Source organism: Elephantulus edwardii, unplaced genomic scaffold (genome assembly GCF_000299155.1).
Source record: "Elephantulus edwardii isolate Elephantulus edwardi_28Jun2011 unplaced genomic scaffold, EleEdw1.0 scaffold00022, whole genome shotgun sequence".
NCBI classification, from domain to species: domain Eukaryota; kingdom Metazoa; phylum Chordata; class Mammalia; order Macroscelidea; family Macroscelididae; genus Elephantulus; species Elephantulus edwardii.
This window is the reverse complement of record NW_006399772.1, coordinates 9,092,862-9,112,088: the sequence shown is the minus strand read 5'-3', so window position 1 is coordinate 9,112,088 and position 19,227 is coordinate 9,092,862. Positions and strand designations below refer to the sequence as shown.

General features: G+C 41.1%; 1 protein-coding gene across 1 annotated transcript in view; it reads left to right on the top strand.

Moving 5' to 3' along the window:
• SYPL1 (synaptophysin-like 1) overlaps positions 1 to 19,227 on the top strand; it is a 35,386-nt gene that overhangs the window by 293 nt on the left and 15,866 nt on the right. Inside the window, exon 2 of the mRNA XM_006882622.1 lies at positions 70 to 141. Coding sequence (XP_006882684.1) covers positions 70 to 141 — 72 coding nt within the window. The remainder of the gene's footprint in view (positions 1 to 69; positions 142 to 19,227) is intronic.

Genomic DNA, 19,227 nt, shown 5'->3' with positions numbered 1-19,227 from the left:
GCTGCTCGGCTCTCGGTGTGTCCCCCTCCTCCTAGCTCAGCCGCCTGACTCTCTCCCTCCTTCCCTCAGAGGATGTCCGCCTTCCAGATCAACCTCAACCCGCTCAAGGAGCCCCTCGGCTTCATCAAAGTCCTCGAGTGGGTGAGTGCCTCCGACGAACCCCTCGGGTCCCCCCCGAAGGCCTCTCGCGGCGGCGCCCTGGGCCGGGGAGGCAGAGGCAATCCGGGCGGCCGGGGGGCGCGGCCCTGCCCTCGCCGGCCTCGAGCCGCCGCCGCGCCCCGGGAGCAGAGGAGGAAGGAAGGGCAGGCCGGGGCGCGATTCCCGAGTCTCCGCGGCCGCTCCGCGCCCCGGCCGCTCCCGTGCCGCCCTGGCGCCGCCCCGCTCACCTCGCACCTGGGGGCGGAGTGGGAGCGCGAGCTTCTCGGCTTCACTGCTTCCCGCGAGGGAAGCGCAGACTTCCTGTTGCGGTCTAACCGAAACCCAGCGGCCGGGACAGCGCGGCCACCTCGGGCCCGGGAGGACTTCGCGGCCACCACCGGCCCGGGGCGGACTGCGCGCCGAGTAACTTGAGCAGCGTTCTCGTTTTAGTTTCCTTTCAGATTAGCTTCCAATTAGAGTTAAAAATAAACGGTGGGTCGGGGGAGCGGGAGGAAGAGGCCTGGGGGACTCGTGCAAGCACGCAGTGCTTGGGCTGCAACCCGACTTCCTCGCGAGTATTTGCAGGCGCTCCGCAGCCTGCTTTCTCCCAGGCCCTCCTGGGGCCCCTCGGTCATTAACATCAGAGGAGGCTTGGTAATTCGACCTTGGACGTGCCCACTCGCGCGGAGGAGTTAGTGAAATGTACCAGGCGGTACGGGGTCCTGTCAAACTCTGGGGCCTGGTACAGATTTCAGTGGTGATTGTTACACTTTGATTAATTAATTGGGGCGCTCTGGTGGCGTGTTCCTTACGGAATACCCAAAGGCGGCTCCGCCTCTAGTGGTTCGAATCTCCTAGGGGCTCAGCTGGAGGGAGATGGACAGTCTCCTCCTGGGGGATTTACAGAGCCTGGAAAGCCTCTTGTTTTAATGAATGGTCAGTTATGAGTCGGTTCCCACTCGAAGGCGCTGAGTATCCTGGGCCAACTTGTTGCATTTATAGCCAGCAGCATTGATGTCTGTAGCCCATCTACCCCGAATTTTAGTGACAAATGGCCAAGAGTAAGAACTTTGAGGTTCTGTTTTTGAAATAACCTATTGAGGTTGTTTTTTAAATGGCACAGAAAGACAGATTCTCCTGGGGCACATAATCTAATCTCCATCATCTCCCACGCAAAAAAAAGGACTATTTTAATGACACAGTGCATACACTTAGGGTATTTAAAATCTGAATCTAGAATTAAATATAAAGAACAATTATTAAAGCATATGAAGGAGTTTGCAGGATGAAAATCACATATAAAGGCTGGAAAAATATCTTACACCTAGTAGATTTAATATGGTTAAGAATTATAAATTTTTAGTTGATGATTTACATTTTCACATAAGTAAATGAAAAGACAATTGTTTTGCCAGTGGTTTTTCCCCCCTTTTAAAAAAAGTTGGCAGCCGCATTTTATCTCCCCTTCGCCTTTTAAGCCATCTCAGTTCATTAAGCAATTTTGGTGGCTTAGGGGATTACACAGCCAACCCAAAGACAAGAGTTTAGAATTAACTACCTGCTTCAAGGGGGAAAGGAGCCATTCTCGTCCTGGGCAGTTTACAACCTTTGAAAACCCCGTGGAGGGTCAGCTAGCTATGAATTGGTTCTGCCTCAGTGGCGGTGAGGGAGAGAGATGTCACTCCTTACTATAGGACTGGTTGCTGATGTCTGCTTGAGTCTGTTGTTTTGTCTGGTAGTCATTGAACAGTTTTCCCCTTTGTGCCAGTCCTTTACCTTGCAAGCACATTTTCTTTTTCTAATGAATAGCTTTTTTTTCCTGATCCATCCAGAGAAAGCCAGCCAGAATCTTGTTTGTCATCCTCCTTTCTTAGGAACATTCAATTGGTAACATTTCCTCTAAAAATTGGTAGGTTTGTTCTTTCAGCAGTCTTTACTTTCATCAGTGTTCTTTGCAAATACCATAATCCGAGCGGGTCAGTTTTTCAGTCTTCCTTATTCATTACCAGTCTTTTCCATGCATGTGGGGTGATTGAAAAGGGGCTTGGATCAAGTGCACCTTCGTTGTGAAAGTGACAGCTTTGATTTTTAAAACTAAATCAGTCATTTGTAGCAAAATTTAATTACTTTTAAGTACTACTTCCATGGACATTGTTAATGAAATCATATTTTTCCTCCTTTTATAATTTTGTTTACCTTCCCAGTTGTGATTCAGACATCATTTATACTGAATCCATACTGTAATTTTTTTATCTTCATCTGTAAATTCTTCAGTTCTTCCTTGTTTCATCAAGCAAAGGCGTGTAATCTTCATATCTCAGGTTAATGAGTTCTTGTATTCCACATGGCACATTCTTTCAGATAATTCACCGTTGAAATTAGCCCACAAATATTAAAGGACCCAACTCTGCTGTACCTCTTTTCTCATTCTGAACCATTCAGTATTTCCTTGTTTTCTTTGAGTGACTATTTCTTGATTCTATGTTCTGTATGAAGAGTATGTTCTAGAGTTCCCATTATTTCAGTGTTATCTATAATTTGTTTTGATCCACACAGTTGAATGCCTTCATATATTCAGTAAAATACAGATCAACATCTTTCTTGTATTCTCTACTTTTAGCCAAGAACCATCAGATAGCTGCTTTAATATCCCTCGTGAATCTGGCTTTAACTTCTGGCAATTAATTCCCTCTTAGTATATCACTGTAGTCATTTTTTAGTTGTCAGCAAAATTTTATTAGTGTAGGATATCATTGATAATGTTCCACAATTCTTGCATTCTCTTTGTTGCCTTTCTTTGGAATGGGCACTGATGTGGATCTCTTACAGCCCATCGATGTTACAGATTAATTTTTATAAATCCTAATCTGTACATCTCTTCAGTTTAAGTAAGCAGAGTTCTGTCATCTGCATAGGACAGATTGTTAATGAATCTTCCACCAATCCTGATGCCACACTTCTCATAGAGCCCAGCCTCTCCGATAATCTGTTCTGCATATAGGTATGGAGATAAGACACATCCCAGGGCCTACACCCTTCTCAATTTTGAACCATGCTGTATTTCCTTGCTCTGTTCTGATGACTGCCTGTTGGTCCAAGTATAGGTTTCTCATTAGCACGATCAAGTGTTCTGGGATTCCCATTCTTCTCAGAATCAGCTACAGTTTGTTGTGATCCACATAGTCAAATGCCTTTGCATAATCAGTGAAACACAGATAGCCAAGATCCATCAAACATCAGCTACAATATCCCCTTCTAAACCCAGCCTGCACTTCTGGCATTTCTCTGCTGATGTGCTGTTCCCGTCGTTTTTGGATAATCTTCAGCAGAATCTTGCAAACAATGATACTGTTCAATAATTTCCACACTCTTTTGGGTAACCTTTCTTTGGAATGGGAACAAATACATATCTCTTCCAGTCAGTTGGCCAAGTGGTTCTCTTCCAGATTTCTTCAAACAACTTGGTGAGCACATCTAGGGCAGTATCTGTTAGTTGAAATACATCAGTTAGTATACCATCAATATCTGAGGCCTTATTTTTTGCCAATTCCTTCAAAGCAGCTTGAACTTCTTCCTTCATCACCATAGGCTCTTGCTTATATGTTTCATGAAATCTTGCTGCAGAGGGACAAGAACTGTAGCCTTCAATATGGATTGAGTCTTTAATATCAAGAAGACAAAGATTCTCACCACTGGGCCAATTGGCAGCATCAGGATGGATGGTGAAGAGACTGAGAGTGTTAACAGCTTTATAGTTTGCTTGGCTCCTCAGTCAACACTCTTGGCACTAGCAGCCAGGAAATGAAAAGACATATTGCGATGGGAAAGTCTGCTGTTAGGGACTTCTCCAAAGTACTGAAGAGCATTGGTCTCACTCTGGATTAAAGTGTGCCTGATACAGGCCATCGTCTTTGTAATCACTTGCTATGCATCAGAGAGCTGTACAATGACTAGGGAGGACAGAAGGAGAATTGATGCCTTTGAGCTGTGGTGCTGGAGAAGAGTATTGAATATACCATGGACTGCAAGGAAAACAAACAGATTCATCCTGGAAAGGGTTAAACCAGGCTGCTCCTTCGAGGCAAGGTTTCTGAAGCTTTGACATATTTTGGACATGTTGCAAGGAGGGAGCAGTCCTTGGAGAGGGCCATCATACCTGGGGGGGTGGAGGGACAGCTCAGGAGAGAAGGACCCTCTGTGAGATGGATTGATTCAGTGACTGGGGAAAAGGGGGTAGGTGTGTCAGAAACAATGAGATTGACACAGGATAGAGCAGGGTTTAGGGCTGTTGTACATAGGGTCGGTATGAGTAACAGGCAATTCTCTGGCACATTACAACACAACAATCAGTATGTCTAGGTACATTCACATTTACTTGAGAATGGGTAGCTTTGTTCCTTTAATGTTTGCTGTTGACTGATAGTTGACCCTTCAGTGGGTTATTAGAGGCTGTAAATACATTCAGGATTGGCCATCTTTCTCCTGCAGAGCAGCTGGTAGAAAAGGAAAGATGGAAAGTCAGCGAAAAAAAAGACCCACAGTGGAGTAGTGGATTGACATAGTTGACTGCCGCAGTAGGGTCAAGTATGTCAGAGATGATGAGGATGGTACAGGGTAGGTAGGATAAGGCTCAGATCTGTTCCTAGCTTCCAGTGAGTTACACTTGACTCCAAGGCACATATTAACAACAGTCCTTGACTCCAAGGAGCATTCCGGCTTCACCTCCAGGACAAACCTGTTTGTTCTCCTAGCAGTCCATGGTATATTCAACACTCTTCTCCAGCACCAAAGCTCAAAGCCATCAATTCTCTTTCTGTCAACCTTATTCACTGTCCAACTCTCTGATGCATAGCACGTAATTGCGAAGACTATAGCCTGGATCAGGCATACCTTAGTCTCCAGCCTGACGTCGTTGCTCTTCAGTACTCTTGAGAGGGTCCCTCACAGCTGACTTTGCAAATGCAATTCGTCTCTTGACTGTTACCAAGACAGCACAAATCTCTGCATACTATACCACCAGAACTCCCTAATCAGAGAAATTCATTAGAGCCATCCATTTATGGTATTTCCATTAAAGCAGCACAAATTTAATAACTAGGTAATTTCCAAAGAAATTTCAAAGAACTTTGGCTAGATTCTTCACAAGGAAATCATCCAGATTTCTTGATGTGTATAAGTGTTACCAATCATTGTGTTGCATTATTAAAGCAAAAGCAATTAGTATTTTGTTAATTCCTGGACCCTTGCTTTTATTTAACAGCAAACATGCTGTTAGAATCCCAAGACCCTTGTTTTTGGCCATTGTCTTTAGTGCAGATTAAACACCTCTCTTCAGTACTGTTGATTCTTGATCATATATTATTTACTGAAATGGTTGAACATTAACCAGTTCTTTTTTAGTACAATAGTGCTATAGTTCTGCCATCTTCTTTTGATGCTTCAAGCATCATTCCGTTTTGCCCATAGTATTGCAATTTGAGGCTTAACTTTTCTCCTGTTCTTTCAGCTTGAGAAATGCCAATTGTTGCCTTCCTCTTTGTGTTTCTAATTCTAGGTCTTTGCACTTTACATAGTACTGCTTTCTTTACCTTAACTTTTTGAGCTGCCTTTCAAAAATCTTCAGCTTGTTTGTTCATTTCTTCTGTTTGTTTTATAGTATATAAAGGGTGAAGATTTAGTAAAGAGAACAGTTTTTATTGTGTCATCAAAACTTTTGTGTGTGAAATTGGCTTTGTTTCTTTGTTTTTGTACTGGAGTATGTGACAGTCAAGTTCTGTTTAATGTCATTGCCTTCATTCATGCTAAACCTCAGTAATTTTATCCACTTAGCCTTTTTCTTCAGTTACTGCAATGTCGGTTACACAATGTAAAGAGCAATTAATGTCTTATATGATACTGTTCCTGAAAGAATCTTGAGGACTTTTAGGATCCAAAGACCAAACCTTGAGAACTGCTGCTCTAATACATGGTAAACCTCACTGGGGACTAGAAATGGAACAGAAGGGGCAGAGGGGCAGAGGAAGGACAGTTTGCAGATTTGAAGAATAAATTTGGAAGAAAGGTTTTAAATGCTAGATCCAGAATTTACATAAACCCTTAAAAGGTAAGAAAGAAAAAGATAAAGCTGCCTGAGTAAGTCCTCAGCCAATCAGCCTGCTGCTTTAAGGGCTGAGTTTGTCATAATTTGATATGGTAGTGGTGTTTCTAAGAACTCAGAAGATCAATTAGAAATAACCATAAAACCACTAGACATTAATAGGGCAGAATATCCAAAGTGTCAAGTTGAGCCTCTATCAGATATCCCCAAACATGAAATAATATATTTTCACTTGAATGCTCAGTGCCAACAAATACTATCAGTTTTCCTTAAAGGGGAAGACTGACTTCATGACAACCAGCCAGAGCCATAATTAGAATTTTGATTCATAAAAAAATATGTGGAAATAATGGCAAAAGCTAGCAATGTATTTAAAAAATTTTTTTTTAAATAAATGTATTCTCTTGAATTTTCTGAAATTCTCTGCATTACCAGAAAGATGCTTGTGTTTTATTGGCTAAGTAAAGGCCTTTGACTGTGTGGCTCATAATAAATCATGAATAACATTAAGAATAAGAATCTCAGAATACATAATTTTGCTTATACAAAACCTATGCATAAAGTAAAAAGCAACTTCCCAGACAGATCAAGGGAACACTGCATGATTTATAATCAGGAAAGGTATGTGTCAGGGTTGTATTCTTTCTCCATACCTATTCAGTCTAGATGCTGAGCAAATAGAGATTCGGGAATATATGAAGAAGAATGTGACATCAGAATTGGAAGAAGAGAGACAACCTTGAAAAAAGTGAAGAGAACTTGCTGAGATCAAAGACTATAGCCTTCAATATGGATTACATCTCAACATCAAGAAAAAAATTAACAATCTGGGACAAGACATGCATTGCAAAGTGAATTGGAGGAAAGGGAGAAGAAAATGTGTATCAGTGAATGAATGAAAATCCATTCTTTCTGTAAACTTTCACTAAAATAACACACCAAAAAAACCCCCTTACCACTGAGCCACTAGATAACATCGTAATAGATGGAGAAAAGACTGAAAGTTGTCAAGGGTTTCCTTTTACTTGGATCCACTGTGAAAACCCATTGTGGCAGCAATTTTTTTTTTAAAGTCAGAAGACTTACTGTGTTGGGAAAACCTGCTTCCATGGACCTCTTTAAAGTGCTAAAGAGCAAGGATGTCAGTTTAAAGACTAAGGTGGGCCTGATCCAAGCCATGATATTTTCACAGTGCCTCCTTTGCATCTGAAAGTAGGTCATTGAAAACTAAGCCTGAGACCTTTGAATTGTCTTGATGAAGAGTATCAATGGCCAAAAGAACTAACACGTCTGTCTTGGACAAGTGCAACCAGGGTGTGTCTTGCAGACAAGGATGGTGAAGCTGGCACATCATTTAGAGCTTATTAGGATAGAACAAAGAAACTCTGGCGGCATAGTGTGTAACATTGAAGACTTCAAATATAAAATTTGGTGGTTTAGACCTTTTCTCAATGGGAGAGAGATGGGTAGTCTTCCTTCAAGAAAAGATTCACAACCTCAGATGCTTGTTGGAAGGTTACTGTGAGTTAGAACTGACTTAATGGCTATGGATTTTAGGTTTAAGATAATACAAGCATTTTTCTTGGAATTAGTGCAGGCAGGATGCTCCTTGATGACAAGGGAGGCAAGACACTGTCAGTGTACTTTAGGTATGTTATCAGTAAGGGCTAGTCCCCAGAAAAGACATTATGCTGTGGAAAAGTAGGAGGTCAGCAAAAAAGAAGACAGCCCTCAGTGATTGAATTAACAAGGGGGCCTGCAACAGTGAGCACAGCAGTAATTCTGCATATGACTCAAAACTGGCCTTTGTTTCATTCTGTTGTACACACTCAAATGATTCTGGAGAATTGGAACTGACTCCTTGTCATTTAATAACAATGAGAGTATTTAGAAGGAAAAGAAGATGTAGAAGAGTAAAATGAAAGCATTTTGTAACTGATTTTATTGCTTAGCACATAATGGAAATAAGCTGAAATAATGACATGAATGGCAATTTTTTTTTAAGAAACCTTATCTATATTGGTTACATGATATATAACCATTATATATAACCAGGAAATTAAAAGGCACATTGCCATGGGAAAGTCTGCTGTTAGGGACCTCTCCAAAGTACTGAAGAGCAATGGTGTCTCTCTAGAGACTAAGGTGCGTCTGATACAGGCCTTCGCAATCACTTGTTATGCATCAGAAAGTTGGACAATGACCAAGGAGGATAGAAGGAGAATTGATACCTTTGAGCTGTGGTACTGGAGAAGAGTATTGAGAATACCATGGACTGCTAGGAAAACAAACAGATTTGTCCTGGAAAGGGTTAAACCGGGTGGCTTCTTGGAGGCAAGGATTCTGAGGCTCCATCTAACATACTTTGGACATGTTGTAAGGAGAGACCAGTCCTTGGAGAAGGACATCATGCTTGGGAGGGTGGAGGGACAGCGCAGGAGAGGAAGGCCCTCTATGAGGTGGATTGATTCAGTGACTGGGATAATCGGGATGGGAGTGTCAGAGACAGTGCGATTGGCACAGGACAGAGCAGAGTTTAGGGCTGTTGTGACTCGACGGCACATAACAACAACATCTATATTGGTTACTTTAAAGATCAATACCTTGGCTCTAGGTGTCTTTTTTATATCATTGTGAAGACAAACATGTTGCATTAGGGTTTTTTTCCTTTTCTGGATTTCATAATGAGTTGCATACAGAATTCATATACATTGTGTTTTTTTCCATGTTTTACACAGTCTTTAATTCACACTGTGTTTTATACAGTCATTCAGATGCATTATTTTATAAAATTAATCACTGTTGATCTGTGCCTATTATTACTCCTTAAAAGTCTCATTGAATTTTTCCTGTTCTTTTACCTCCCAATCTGTCTACTAAACTGCTATACTAGTGATTTTCTTCCTTCCCCATTTTTCACTTCCTTTTTCCTTTCCTTATTGGACATTTATCCACATCTTACTAATTATCCTATTTTTACAATAATGGTCTTATGCAGTATTTATCCTTACGTAACTATACAGGCCATGGTCTTTGCAATCACTTGTTATGCATCAGAGAGTTGGACAATGACTAGGGAGGATAAAAGGAGAATTGACGCCTTTGAGCTGTGGTGCTGGAGAAGAGTATTGAATGTTCGTTCCATCGACTGCCAAGAAAACAAACAGATCCATCCTAGAGGGGGTTAAACCAGGCTACTCCTTGGAGGCAAGGATTCTGGGGCTTCGTCTGACATACTTTAGACATGTTGTAAGGAGAGACAGGTCCTTGGAGAGGGACATCATGTTTGGTAGGGTAGAGGGACAGCACAGGAGCGGAAGACCCTCTATGAGGTGGATTGATTCAGTGACTGAGGTAATCGGGATGGGTGTGTCAGAGGCAATGCAATTGGCACAGGAAGGGTTTAGGGCTATTGTACATAGGGTCACTATGAGTTGCAAACGACTCGACGGCACATAACAACAACAACAACTATACTAATTTCCCTTGTCATAATGCTCTCTAGACTCTCGTCATTGCTCCTGAGTGCTGCATAGTATTCCATTGCATAAATGTACCACCATTCGTTTGTTAATGGAATTTGGGCTGTTACCATTTTTTTGCTATTCTGATTAATGCTGCTATGAACATTGGTGTAGGTATTTCTGTTTCTCTATTTTGTTATGCTTGGGATATATTCCCAGCGGTGGAATAGCTGGGTGATATAGGATTTCTATGTCCAGCTTTTTGAGAAAATACCAAACTGCCTTCTAGAGTAATTGTACCATTTTACAGTCCCACTAGCAGTGTGTAAGAGTTACCAGTCTCTACATCTTCTTCAACATTTATTGCTTGCTGTACTGTTAAACTTTAGCACTCCTACTGGGTGAGATGGTATTTCATTATGGCTTCGATTTGCATCTTGTGTCATTTTCAGTGATTTTGAGCATTTCTTCATGGTTCTGTTTGCCATCTGAATGTCTTCCTTTGTGAAAAGTCTGTCTTTTAACCTATTTTGTTATTGGGTTACCAGTCTTTTTCTTGTGGAGGCCCTGTGGTATTTTGTAAACCTTTGATCTGAGACTCTTGTCTGAGGTGCTATTGCTAAATATTTTTCCCAGTCTGTAGGTTTTATTTTCACCCTATTGAAAAATTATTCTGATCCACACAAGGGCTTACTTTTTAGATGTTTGTAAATTTTATCCTGTCCTATTGGAAGCAGGAGTGGCATCCACTTCGTAAATAATATGCCTCTGGAAACTCTATGAACTTTCATAAATGTTGATAGTTGTAGAGGAGCTTCAGACCTTTTTTTTTTTCCATAAAGTCGCTATGAGTCGTGTTTGACTTGATGGCAATCAACAACAATGTTGTACAAGTAGTCTTAAGTACCAGACGATCATTTGATTTAATAAAAACAGCATACATTTGCTTTTGTATATAAACATACACAAAACACTTCTCTATATATCTGAAGGTTTTAAGGGCAGTATTTTTGCAAATTAACCCTTAAACAGAAAACAATGAAAAGAGATGTCATCAGATTAATAATGGAACAACCAACAGTAAGGGTCCTGTAACTGGAATCATATGAAAGAAACTTATAAATTAGGTGAGGGCTGGTGTTCCCTGGCAGAGCCATCATAGTGAGCAGGGTCTCGGATTAGGAACTAGAACTGTAACCCTGGGTATAGGTTAGATAACACACTGAGAATACAGTTGGTGTCCCAACTTTTTATATCAAGTAGTTTCATCTGTGTGTAAAATTTAACACATAAATTTTTTTTAATAAAATTTTTATTTTATACTGGTTTACTTACAAAGTTCGTATACTTTGTTTTTCACACTGGATCTTTGTCATTTCCTTTAACCACCTGTCTATCCACCTTTCAAACTTTGTGACCCTATGATTAACATCCAGCCCATCCTCACCCCTCTGTTCTTCCCTGCCTTACCCCCCCCCCCCCCGGCTCCTCATACGTGTTCTACAATAATGGTCTTACACAGTATCTGTCCTTAAGGGACTGAGTTAGTTTGCTAAGCATGGTGTTTTTCCAGTCTCTCCCAAGTTAGGTATTGATTTACTAAATCATTACTCCTACATCCCACATAGTATTCCATTGTGTGGATGTACTATAATTTCACAATCCATTCGATTGTGGTTGGACATATGTTCAGTTGTGGTTGGACATATGGGCCAATTCCATGTTCTTGCTGTGGTGAATAACGCTGCTGTGAACATTGGTATACAAGTCTCTGTTTTTGCATCATATTCTTGGGAATAGTTGGGTCATATGGAATTTCTCTGTTCAGCTTTCTGAGGAAACACCAAACTGCCTTCCAGACTGGTTTACAATCCCACCACCAGTGTATATTACCACATCCTCTGCAACATTTTTTACTTGCTGTCCTGTTAAACTTTGCCACTGCTACTGGGGTGAGATAGTATCTCATTGTGGTTTTGATTTTGTGCCTGTCCTTCCATATTATGGAATTCATGTTCCCCTTAGGGTGCCCAAAATACTGTCCTGACAAAACTGTTATGTTGTTGTTGTTGTTATGTGCCATCGAGTCATTTCCGACTCATAGCGACCCTATGCACAACAGCTCTAAACCCTGCTCTATCCTGCGCCAACCGCACCGCCTCTGACACACCCATCCCAATTACCCCAGTCACCGAATCAGTCCATCTCATAGAGGGTCTTCCCGTCCTGCGCTGTCCCTCCACCCTCCCAAGCATGATGTCCCTCTCCAAGGACCTGTCCCTCCTGGCAACATGTCCAAAGTATGTCAGACGAAGCCCCAGAATCCTTGCCTCCAAGGAGTAGCTTGGTTTAATCCTCTCCAAGATGAATCTGTTTGTTTTCCTGGCAGTCCATGGTACATTCAGTACCCTTCTCCAGCACCACAGCTAAAAGCATCCACTGTCCTTCTGTCCTCCCTAGTCATTGTCCAACTCTCTGATGCATAACAAGCGATTGCAAATACCATGACCTGTATCAGGCACACCTTAGTCTCCAGAGAGACACTGTTGCTCCTGAGTACCTTTGAGAGGTCCCTAACGGCAGTCTTTCCCATCGCGATACGCTTTTTGATTTCCTGACTACTGGTAGTTAACAATAAACTACACGTAGGTCCAGCATGTAATTTGATGTTGTAGTTTTTTAGATGTTCAATATTATGATTTATAAAGATACTGAAAATAAAATTGCAGTTCAGAACTTACTTGCTATTGAGCTGGAGCTAATTCAGAGCTGACTGCCCCTCAGATATCTGAGGCTGTAAATCACACAAGAAGTGATTGCCCATCTTTCCTCTGCAGAGTGTGTGGTGGATCCAAACCACAAGAGAGGCATTCCCAGCAGGGTTATGCTACCATAAAGGGGGGAGGGGAAGTGTTTAAGTACTTGATTTATACCAAGAAATGACTTATAATTATCAAAATGATGCCCCATTGTAAGTTGGGAACTACCTGTGCTGTTGTGGTTGGATACCCTCAAGTTGTCCCTGACTCATGGTGACACTGTTGTTCATTTGAACAGAATACAACCCCCTCCTGCACAATTCTCTAGTCCCTGTCATGCTGGAACTCATTGTTACAGCCACTGTGTCAATCCATCTCATTGACCATCTCCTTTTTTTTACAGACCTTACCAAGCAGGATATCTCCACGGATTGGCCCCTTCTTTTAACATGCCCACAGTATGTGAGATGAAATCTCACCATTCTCATTTCTAAGGACTATTTTGGCCATATTTTAGGATAGATTTGTGTGTTCTTTTGGTAGCCTATGGTATATTCTATATTCTTTATCAACACCACAATTCAATGGCTTTTATTCTTCAATCTTTCTTACTCTTTGTCCAACTTTCACATGTATATGAGGCAATCAAAAATTATGAATCCATAACTTTCGACTTTGAAGACAGTTGTTGTAGAGAACAGACTGTAACATTAACCCAAGGGTTGTTACTGTTGTGTCCTATGGGAGTCAGTTCCATTTATAATGACCCCATAAAATGGATTAAGAACTGCCTCATAGATTCTATGTTGTAAGCTTTACATAAGCAGGTAACTATTATGCCACTAGGGGTCTTTAACCTTGAAGTTGTAGCTTTTTAAATAAATGGCAAGATCTGCTGTGGTGGTTATCCTTAGTAATTTCTCTCCACATAGCATTCCATGTCAGTAACTAGCAGGAGTGGCATTCACTTCCTAAACAACATGCCTCCGGAAAGTGTGAACTTTGATAAATGCCCATAGTTGGAGAGAGGCTTTAGGCCTTTTGTACATAGGTTCACTCTGAATTGTGCTCAACTCAAAGGCAATCAACAGCAACAACAACTACAATTATTCTTCATAGGATAAAAAGGGATGTTGTTATTGTTGTTTGGTGCTGTTGAGTAAATGATGAATCACACAATCCTGTAAGCCACAGATCTGAACTTTGCTCTATCATGTGCCGTCCTCATCATCTCAGCTCTACTTGAGCCTATTGTTACAGTCATTATGGCAGTCCATCTAATGGAAATCTTCACCTCCTTCATTGACCCTTCCCCTTTCCAAATATGATGTCCTTTCCAAGGAGTCCTCCTAACAATATGCCCAAATATGTGAGATGAAGTTTCATCATCTTCCAAGGGGCGCCTTAGCTGCACTTTCTTCAAGACATACCTGTTTATTCTTTTGGCACTTATAGGGCGTTCAGTACTTTTCTCCAGCACCACAGCTCGGAGTTATTGCCTATTATTCTGTCATCCTTATTCATTGTTCAATTTGCAGATGCATAGCAAGTCATTGAAAAGATTATAGTTTGGATCAGACACACCTTAGTCTTTAAACAGATGTCTTTGCCCTTCACTTTGGAGAGCTCTCCACCAGTCTGTTTTTCTAATGCAGCGTGTCTTTTGATTTTGTGACTGCTTGTATCAAAGTTGCTGATTATGAATCAAATCATTGACAACTTCAGTCTCTTCTCAAGCCATCATGTTGTGCATTTCACAAATGGCAAGAAATGTAAATTAGCATATTAGTTCTCTTTACTCTTTTACAAACCAAAACGATACTTACAAAGTAGGTATGAGAAACAGACTGCTGAGAAAAAGATATTTTAAAACATTAATTGCTAGTATTTGCTGAAACAACAAAGAGTAATAGCAATGTAGAAAGCACACGTGCTGTCTTAAATGACATCTGTCATTCAGTTCCACGTGAAGGCTGCCTTAAAGAATGTGGGCTTTTCGTTGCCAGCGCTGCTGTCATACCTTCCTCTCTGGCACTCAGCAAAGCAAGAAAGCAAAACTGTCGTATGACATATCCTGATACTGAAATGCTGACAACAGATTTATAGTTTCTAAAGAAGTACTAAAAAGATCACAGACATCTTGGTTTATAATTTCTTCTCTAGATCAGAATGGTAGTGGTAAGATGACTGTATAGTTTTTTCCTCACACTGTTTTTTAGTTCCTTTAGGATAATGTGTATAATTTGTCTTTTTCTTAATAAGCTGAAGAACAAAATTGCTAACCTGAGAGTTAACTTCATAGCAAAAAACTTTGAAATTATGATTACATAATATCAGAAGTCGGATTTTATTTATAGGTTATTGGAATTTTATTTTATATTTCTTAAGCAATTTTTAGTGTGCACGTCCTATGTGTCAGGCTTTCTGCTAGATACTGTTGTTGTTATATGCTGTTGAGTCGCCTGCGACTCATAGCGACTCTATGTACAACAGCCCTAAACCCTGCTCTATCCTGTGCCAACCTTATTGTCTCCAACACACCTGCCCCTCCCCTCATTGCCCTAGTCACTGTATCAATCCATCTTCCTCTCCTGCATTGTCCCTCCACCTTCCCAAGCATGATGTCCCTCTCCAAGGACTGGTCCCTCCTTGCAACATGTCCAAAGTACAGAAAATCCTGAGTAAGCCTAGCTAAAGGCAGTTGTCTTGAAAGCAACAGGCTATAGTCCTGAATGCTGTTTACAGTGAGTTAGCAAACTAATTCATTAATTCAAATGTGTTATTTTGTAAATAAAGCAAGATACACACATGCACACACACACACACACACACACACAAATATAAATGCCTGTAGTAGAATTGCTGTACCTTAGTCTGTGGCAGTCAAGTAACCAGGGTAATGAGTTTAACAAGGAATTGGGTATTACTGTGAATGAGTGGTATTCTTTTAGAAGAAACATGGGCATCCTAGACTTAATAAATGATATGTTACCAAAAACGTAGGTAATGCAGTGGAAAGAGTACCTGACAAGAAGTAGAGTGCAAATAATTAAATTTAATTGCCATTTTCTTTAGCCTTAAGAAGGACAAATCCAGTGATGCGTGCGTGTGTGTGTATAGATACATGTGTGCATACATACAGACATATTTAAAGAAAGAGTGAGTGATTAATTGCTGTCAGAGAACTAGCTCACAGTTGTGGAGGCTGACAAGTCTCAATCCCTGGACCAAATTGAACACTTATCCTGACACAACTTGGATGTAGGAGCTTAGTTAGTTAATAGTTAGGTGCTGTTGAGTTGAGTACGACTCGTAGCGACCCCATGAACAAAAGAACTGAACCCTTTTCTGTCCTGTTCCATGCTCATACTTCCTGACACACAAGACCCCATTGCAGCAGTCACCGTGTCAGTCCACCTAGTTGAGGATTTTCCTTTCCTTCACGGACCCTCCACCCTTCGCAGCATCATATCCTTCTCCAAAGAATAGACCCTTCTAGCAATGTGCCCAAAGTATATGAGGTGAAGCCCCCAAAGAGTACTTCGGCTGCACCCTCTCCAAGACATATCTGTTTGTTCTTTTGGCCATCCATGGGATGTTCAGTGTTTTTATCTAACAACACAGCTTAAAGATGTCAGTTCTTTTTCTGTCATCCTTATTCATTGTCCAGCTCTCAGATGCATAGCAAGTAATTGGAAAGATCAAACTGACATCATTACTCTTCAGTGATTTGGAGAGGTCCCTAACTGCAGATTTTCCCAGTGCAGTGCATCTCCTTATTTCCTGACTCCTGGTACCGAGGGTGTTAATTGTGAATTTAAGCAAGATTGGCAGGCTACTAGCTACGTCCCAAGAATGTGAGATTTGAGGATGATGAGTGAGATTAAACATCTAGAGAGAGTTGTGGCAAACAGCGGTGAACCCATATCAGCAGGCAAGATGGCAGGCTACTGGCTGCATCTCAAGAATCCAAGATCTGAGGTTAATGAATGAGATTAAACATCTCGGGAGAGTTGTGGCAAACAGCAGTGTGTATTAGATGCATGCCACCCCCCCCAAAATACTGACTTTTATCATCAGGTTACAGAAGCAATTATATTCTGGAAGAACAGTCAGTCCATTGTCTGCTGAACCATTATATATTTTATAAATATTGGAATTAAAGAGGCAAGAAGAAAAAAAATTGTCCTACATACGTGTGCACGCACGTCACTTAAAATTCATGATATGTTCTCTGGAATAAGGTACGTGATTTGAACTGTTTATGAGCACCATATTAAAACAGTACGGGAGCCTGCTGCCAGTTGTCTTCCAGGGAGTAACCACATGTTCAAAGTTGAAGAGAGATGAAGCTTCAACATCTGTGTCTCCATGGAGTGCTCTGGCTACACTTTCACCGAGACAGATGTGGGATTTTTTATTTTGACAGTCCATGGTATGTTCAGTACTCTTCTTTAACACCACAATTCAAAAGCATCGCTTCTCCCTTTCTTATTTGTTGTCCAGTTCTCAGATGCATAGCAAGAGATTGGAAAGGCCATGGCCTAAATCAGGTGTACTTTAGTCTTCACACTGACGTCATTGCTCTTCAGTACCTTGGAGAGATCCTGATATCCAACTTGTCCAGTACAGATGTCTTATCATCTCCTGACTGCTGGTACTAAGGGTGTTGATTGTTGATCCAAACAAGATAAAATTATTGACAACTTTAGTCTTTTTTCTTATATTGTCTATTGCCCCAGTGATGAGGATGTTGAGGTATAATTCATAGTGAAGGCTGTCATCCTTGATCTTCTGCAACAAACATTTCAAGACCTCCTCACTTTAAGCAAGCAAGATTGTGTCATCTGCATAATGCAAGTTGTTGATGAGTCTTCCTCCAATCCTGATGCCACTTTCCTCTTGATAAGAGTCCAGCTTCACAAATTATTTGCTCAGCATACAGATTGAATAGGTATGGGGGAAGGACACATCCCTGATGTACACCTTTCCTGGTTGTAAACCATGTAGTGTTCCCTTGTGCATTTTGAACAGTAGCTTTTTGGTCTAGGCATAGATTTCATATGAGCACAATTAAATGTTCTGGGATGCCCGTTCTTCTCAATGTTAGCCATAATTTGTCTTGATATACACAGATGCCTTTGCATAGTTATTAAAGCACAAATATACATTCTTCTGGTTACTTTCAGCCAGGATTCATTAGCAGTGATACTCCTAGTGCCATGGCCGCTTCTAAACCCTACTTGAACTTCTAGCTGTTCCCCGTTAATGCATTTTTCTAGCCATTTTTGGATTATCTTCAGCAATATTTTGCTTACATATAATAGTAATGAAATTGATAATCTGTCCACTCTTTTGGATCACCTTTCTTGGGAATAGGAACAAATATGGCTCTTTTCCATCAGGCGGGCAACTGTCCTCCAAATTTCCTAGTATATACTGGTGAGCCCACACAGGCCTGCATCTTTGGGTTGGCAGTACAATTCTTTATCACTAGTCCACCAGACTTAGAGCTTCCTAAATTGTGGGAAAGTGATTTTATGTGTGTAAAGTCCTCTAGTTATGCTATCTCTCTAATAGCAGCACAAGGCAATGAAGGAGCATAGTGTTTTGCTTGTTTTGCTACAAACTGAAAGGACAGAGGTTCAAATCCACAGGCTTTTCTGCGGGGGAAATTGACAGTCTCCTGTAAAGATTTACAGCCTTGGAAACCCAGTGGAGGGTCACTGTAAGTTGGAGTCAACTCTAAAACAGTGAGTTAGAAAACTAAGACACTCCTTCACCTCCATTACCTGTGTATTTTCAGTCTGACTTCCCCTTGGTAATCCTGTTGTCACACCAACTAATATGGTAGCTCCCTTCCTTACCTGTTGGTTCAGAAACACAAAGAGGCCAGTCGCATTTTTTTTTTTTACTTCCAGTTCAGTGCAGCCAATGTTGTGTCTCCTGAGAAAGTATTTCGCCATTTAGAACTAAGACACTTAACCTATAGAGCATAAAGCTGTGGGGACAAGTGGAAAAGCTTTTTGAGTGGGTCAGGAGTTTTAGTGATCATTTTCACCCCTTGATTCCTGAACCCATGAATACTATCTCTGAGACCCAGCAGCAAGTATTGGATGCTGGTTTAGAGCATTTACAGCCTCCTCTAGAACATTTTCCCAGCCCTGTAAGATACTGTCACTTTGCTGTATTTGTGGTGATACTATGCCAGTTACTATGACACATTTACAGTATGGATTAGTGCATTTTTACTATGGGAGGCAGGGTTATCAAAGCTTTTAAGATTAGCCAGACTTGGGAACCATTTCTGAAAACTCTTAAAAATTTGTTCCTCTGGAACTCTCCATATGAGATATTTTTGGCTGGGTTCTCTAGAGGAGCAAACCCAATGGGGGTGTGTGTGTGTGTGTGTGTAGAGAGAGAGAAGGAGACACAGACAGATAGATTGATTTCAAAGAAATGACTCCTGCATTTGTGAAACTTGGCAAGTCCCAAATCCATGGACCAGAGGCTTCTGATACACATCGTTACAGGAATTGGTGAACCCTAAATTGGCAAGTCCAAAGGTAGACTGCTGCTGACTCATGTCCTCAAGAACCAATGTCAGGTTAGAAGAAGATAAACTGGAAACAAGCTTGAGAAAGCACAAGTTTTGCCAGAACATCCACATGTCACCTATGTGTGTGTATGCTTTCTGTCTCATATAGATTGCTTAAACTGTTAACACTAACAGTAAACTGAGGTGGAGGCAAGGGCAGAAGCAAGAGGC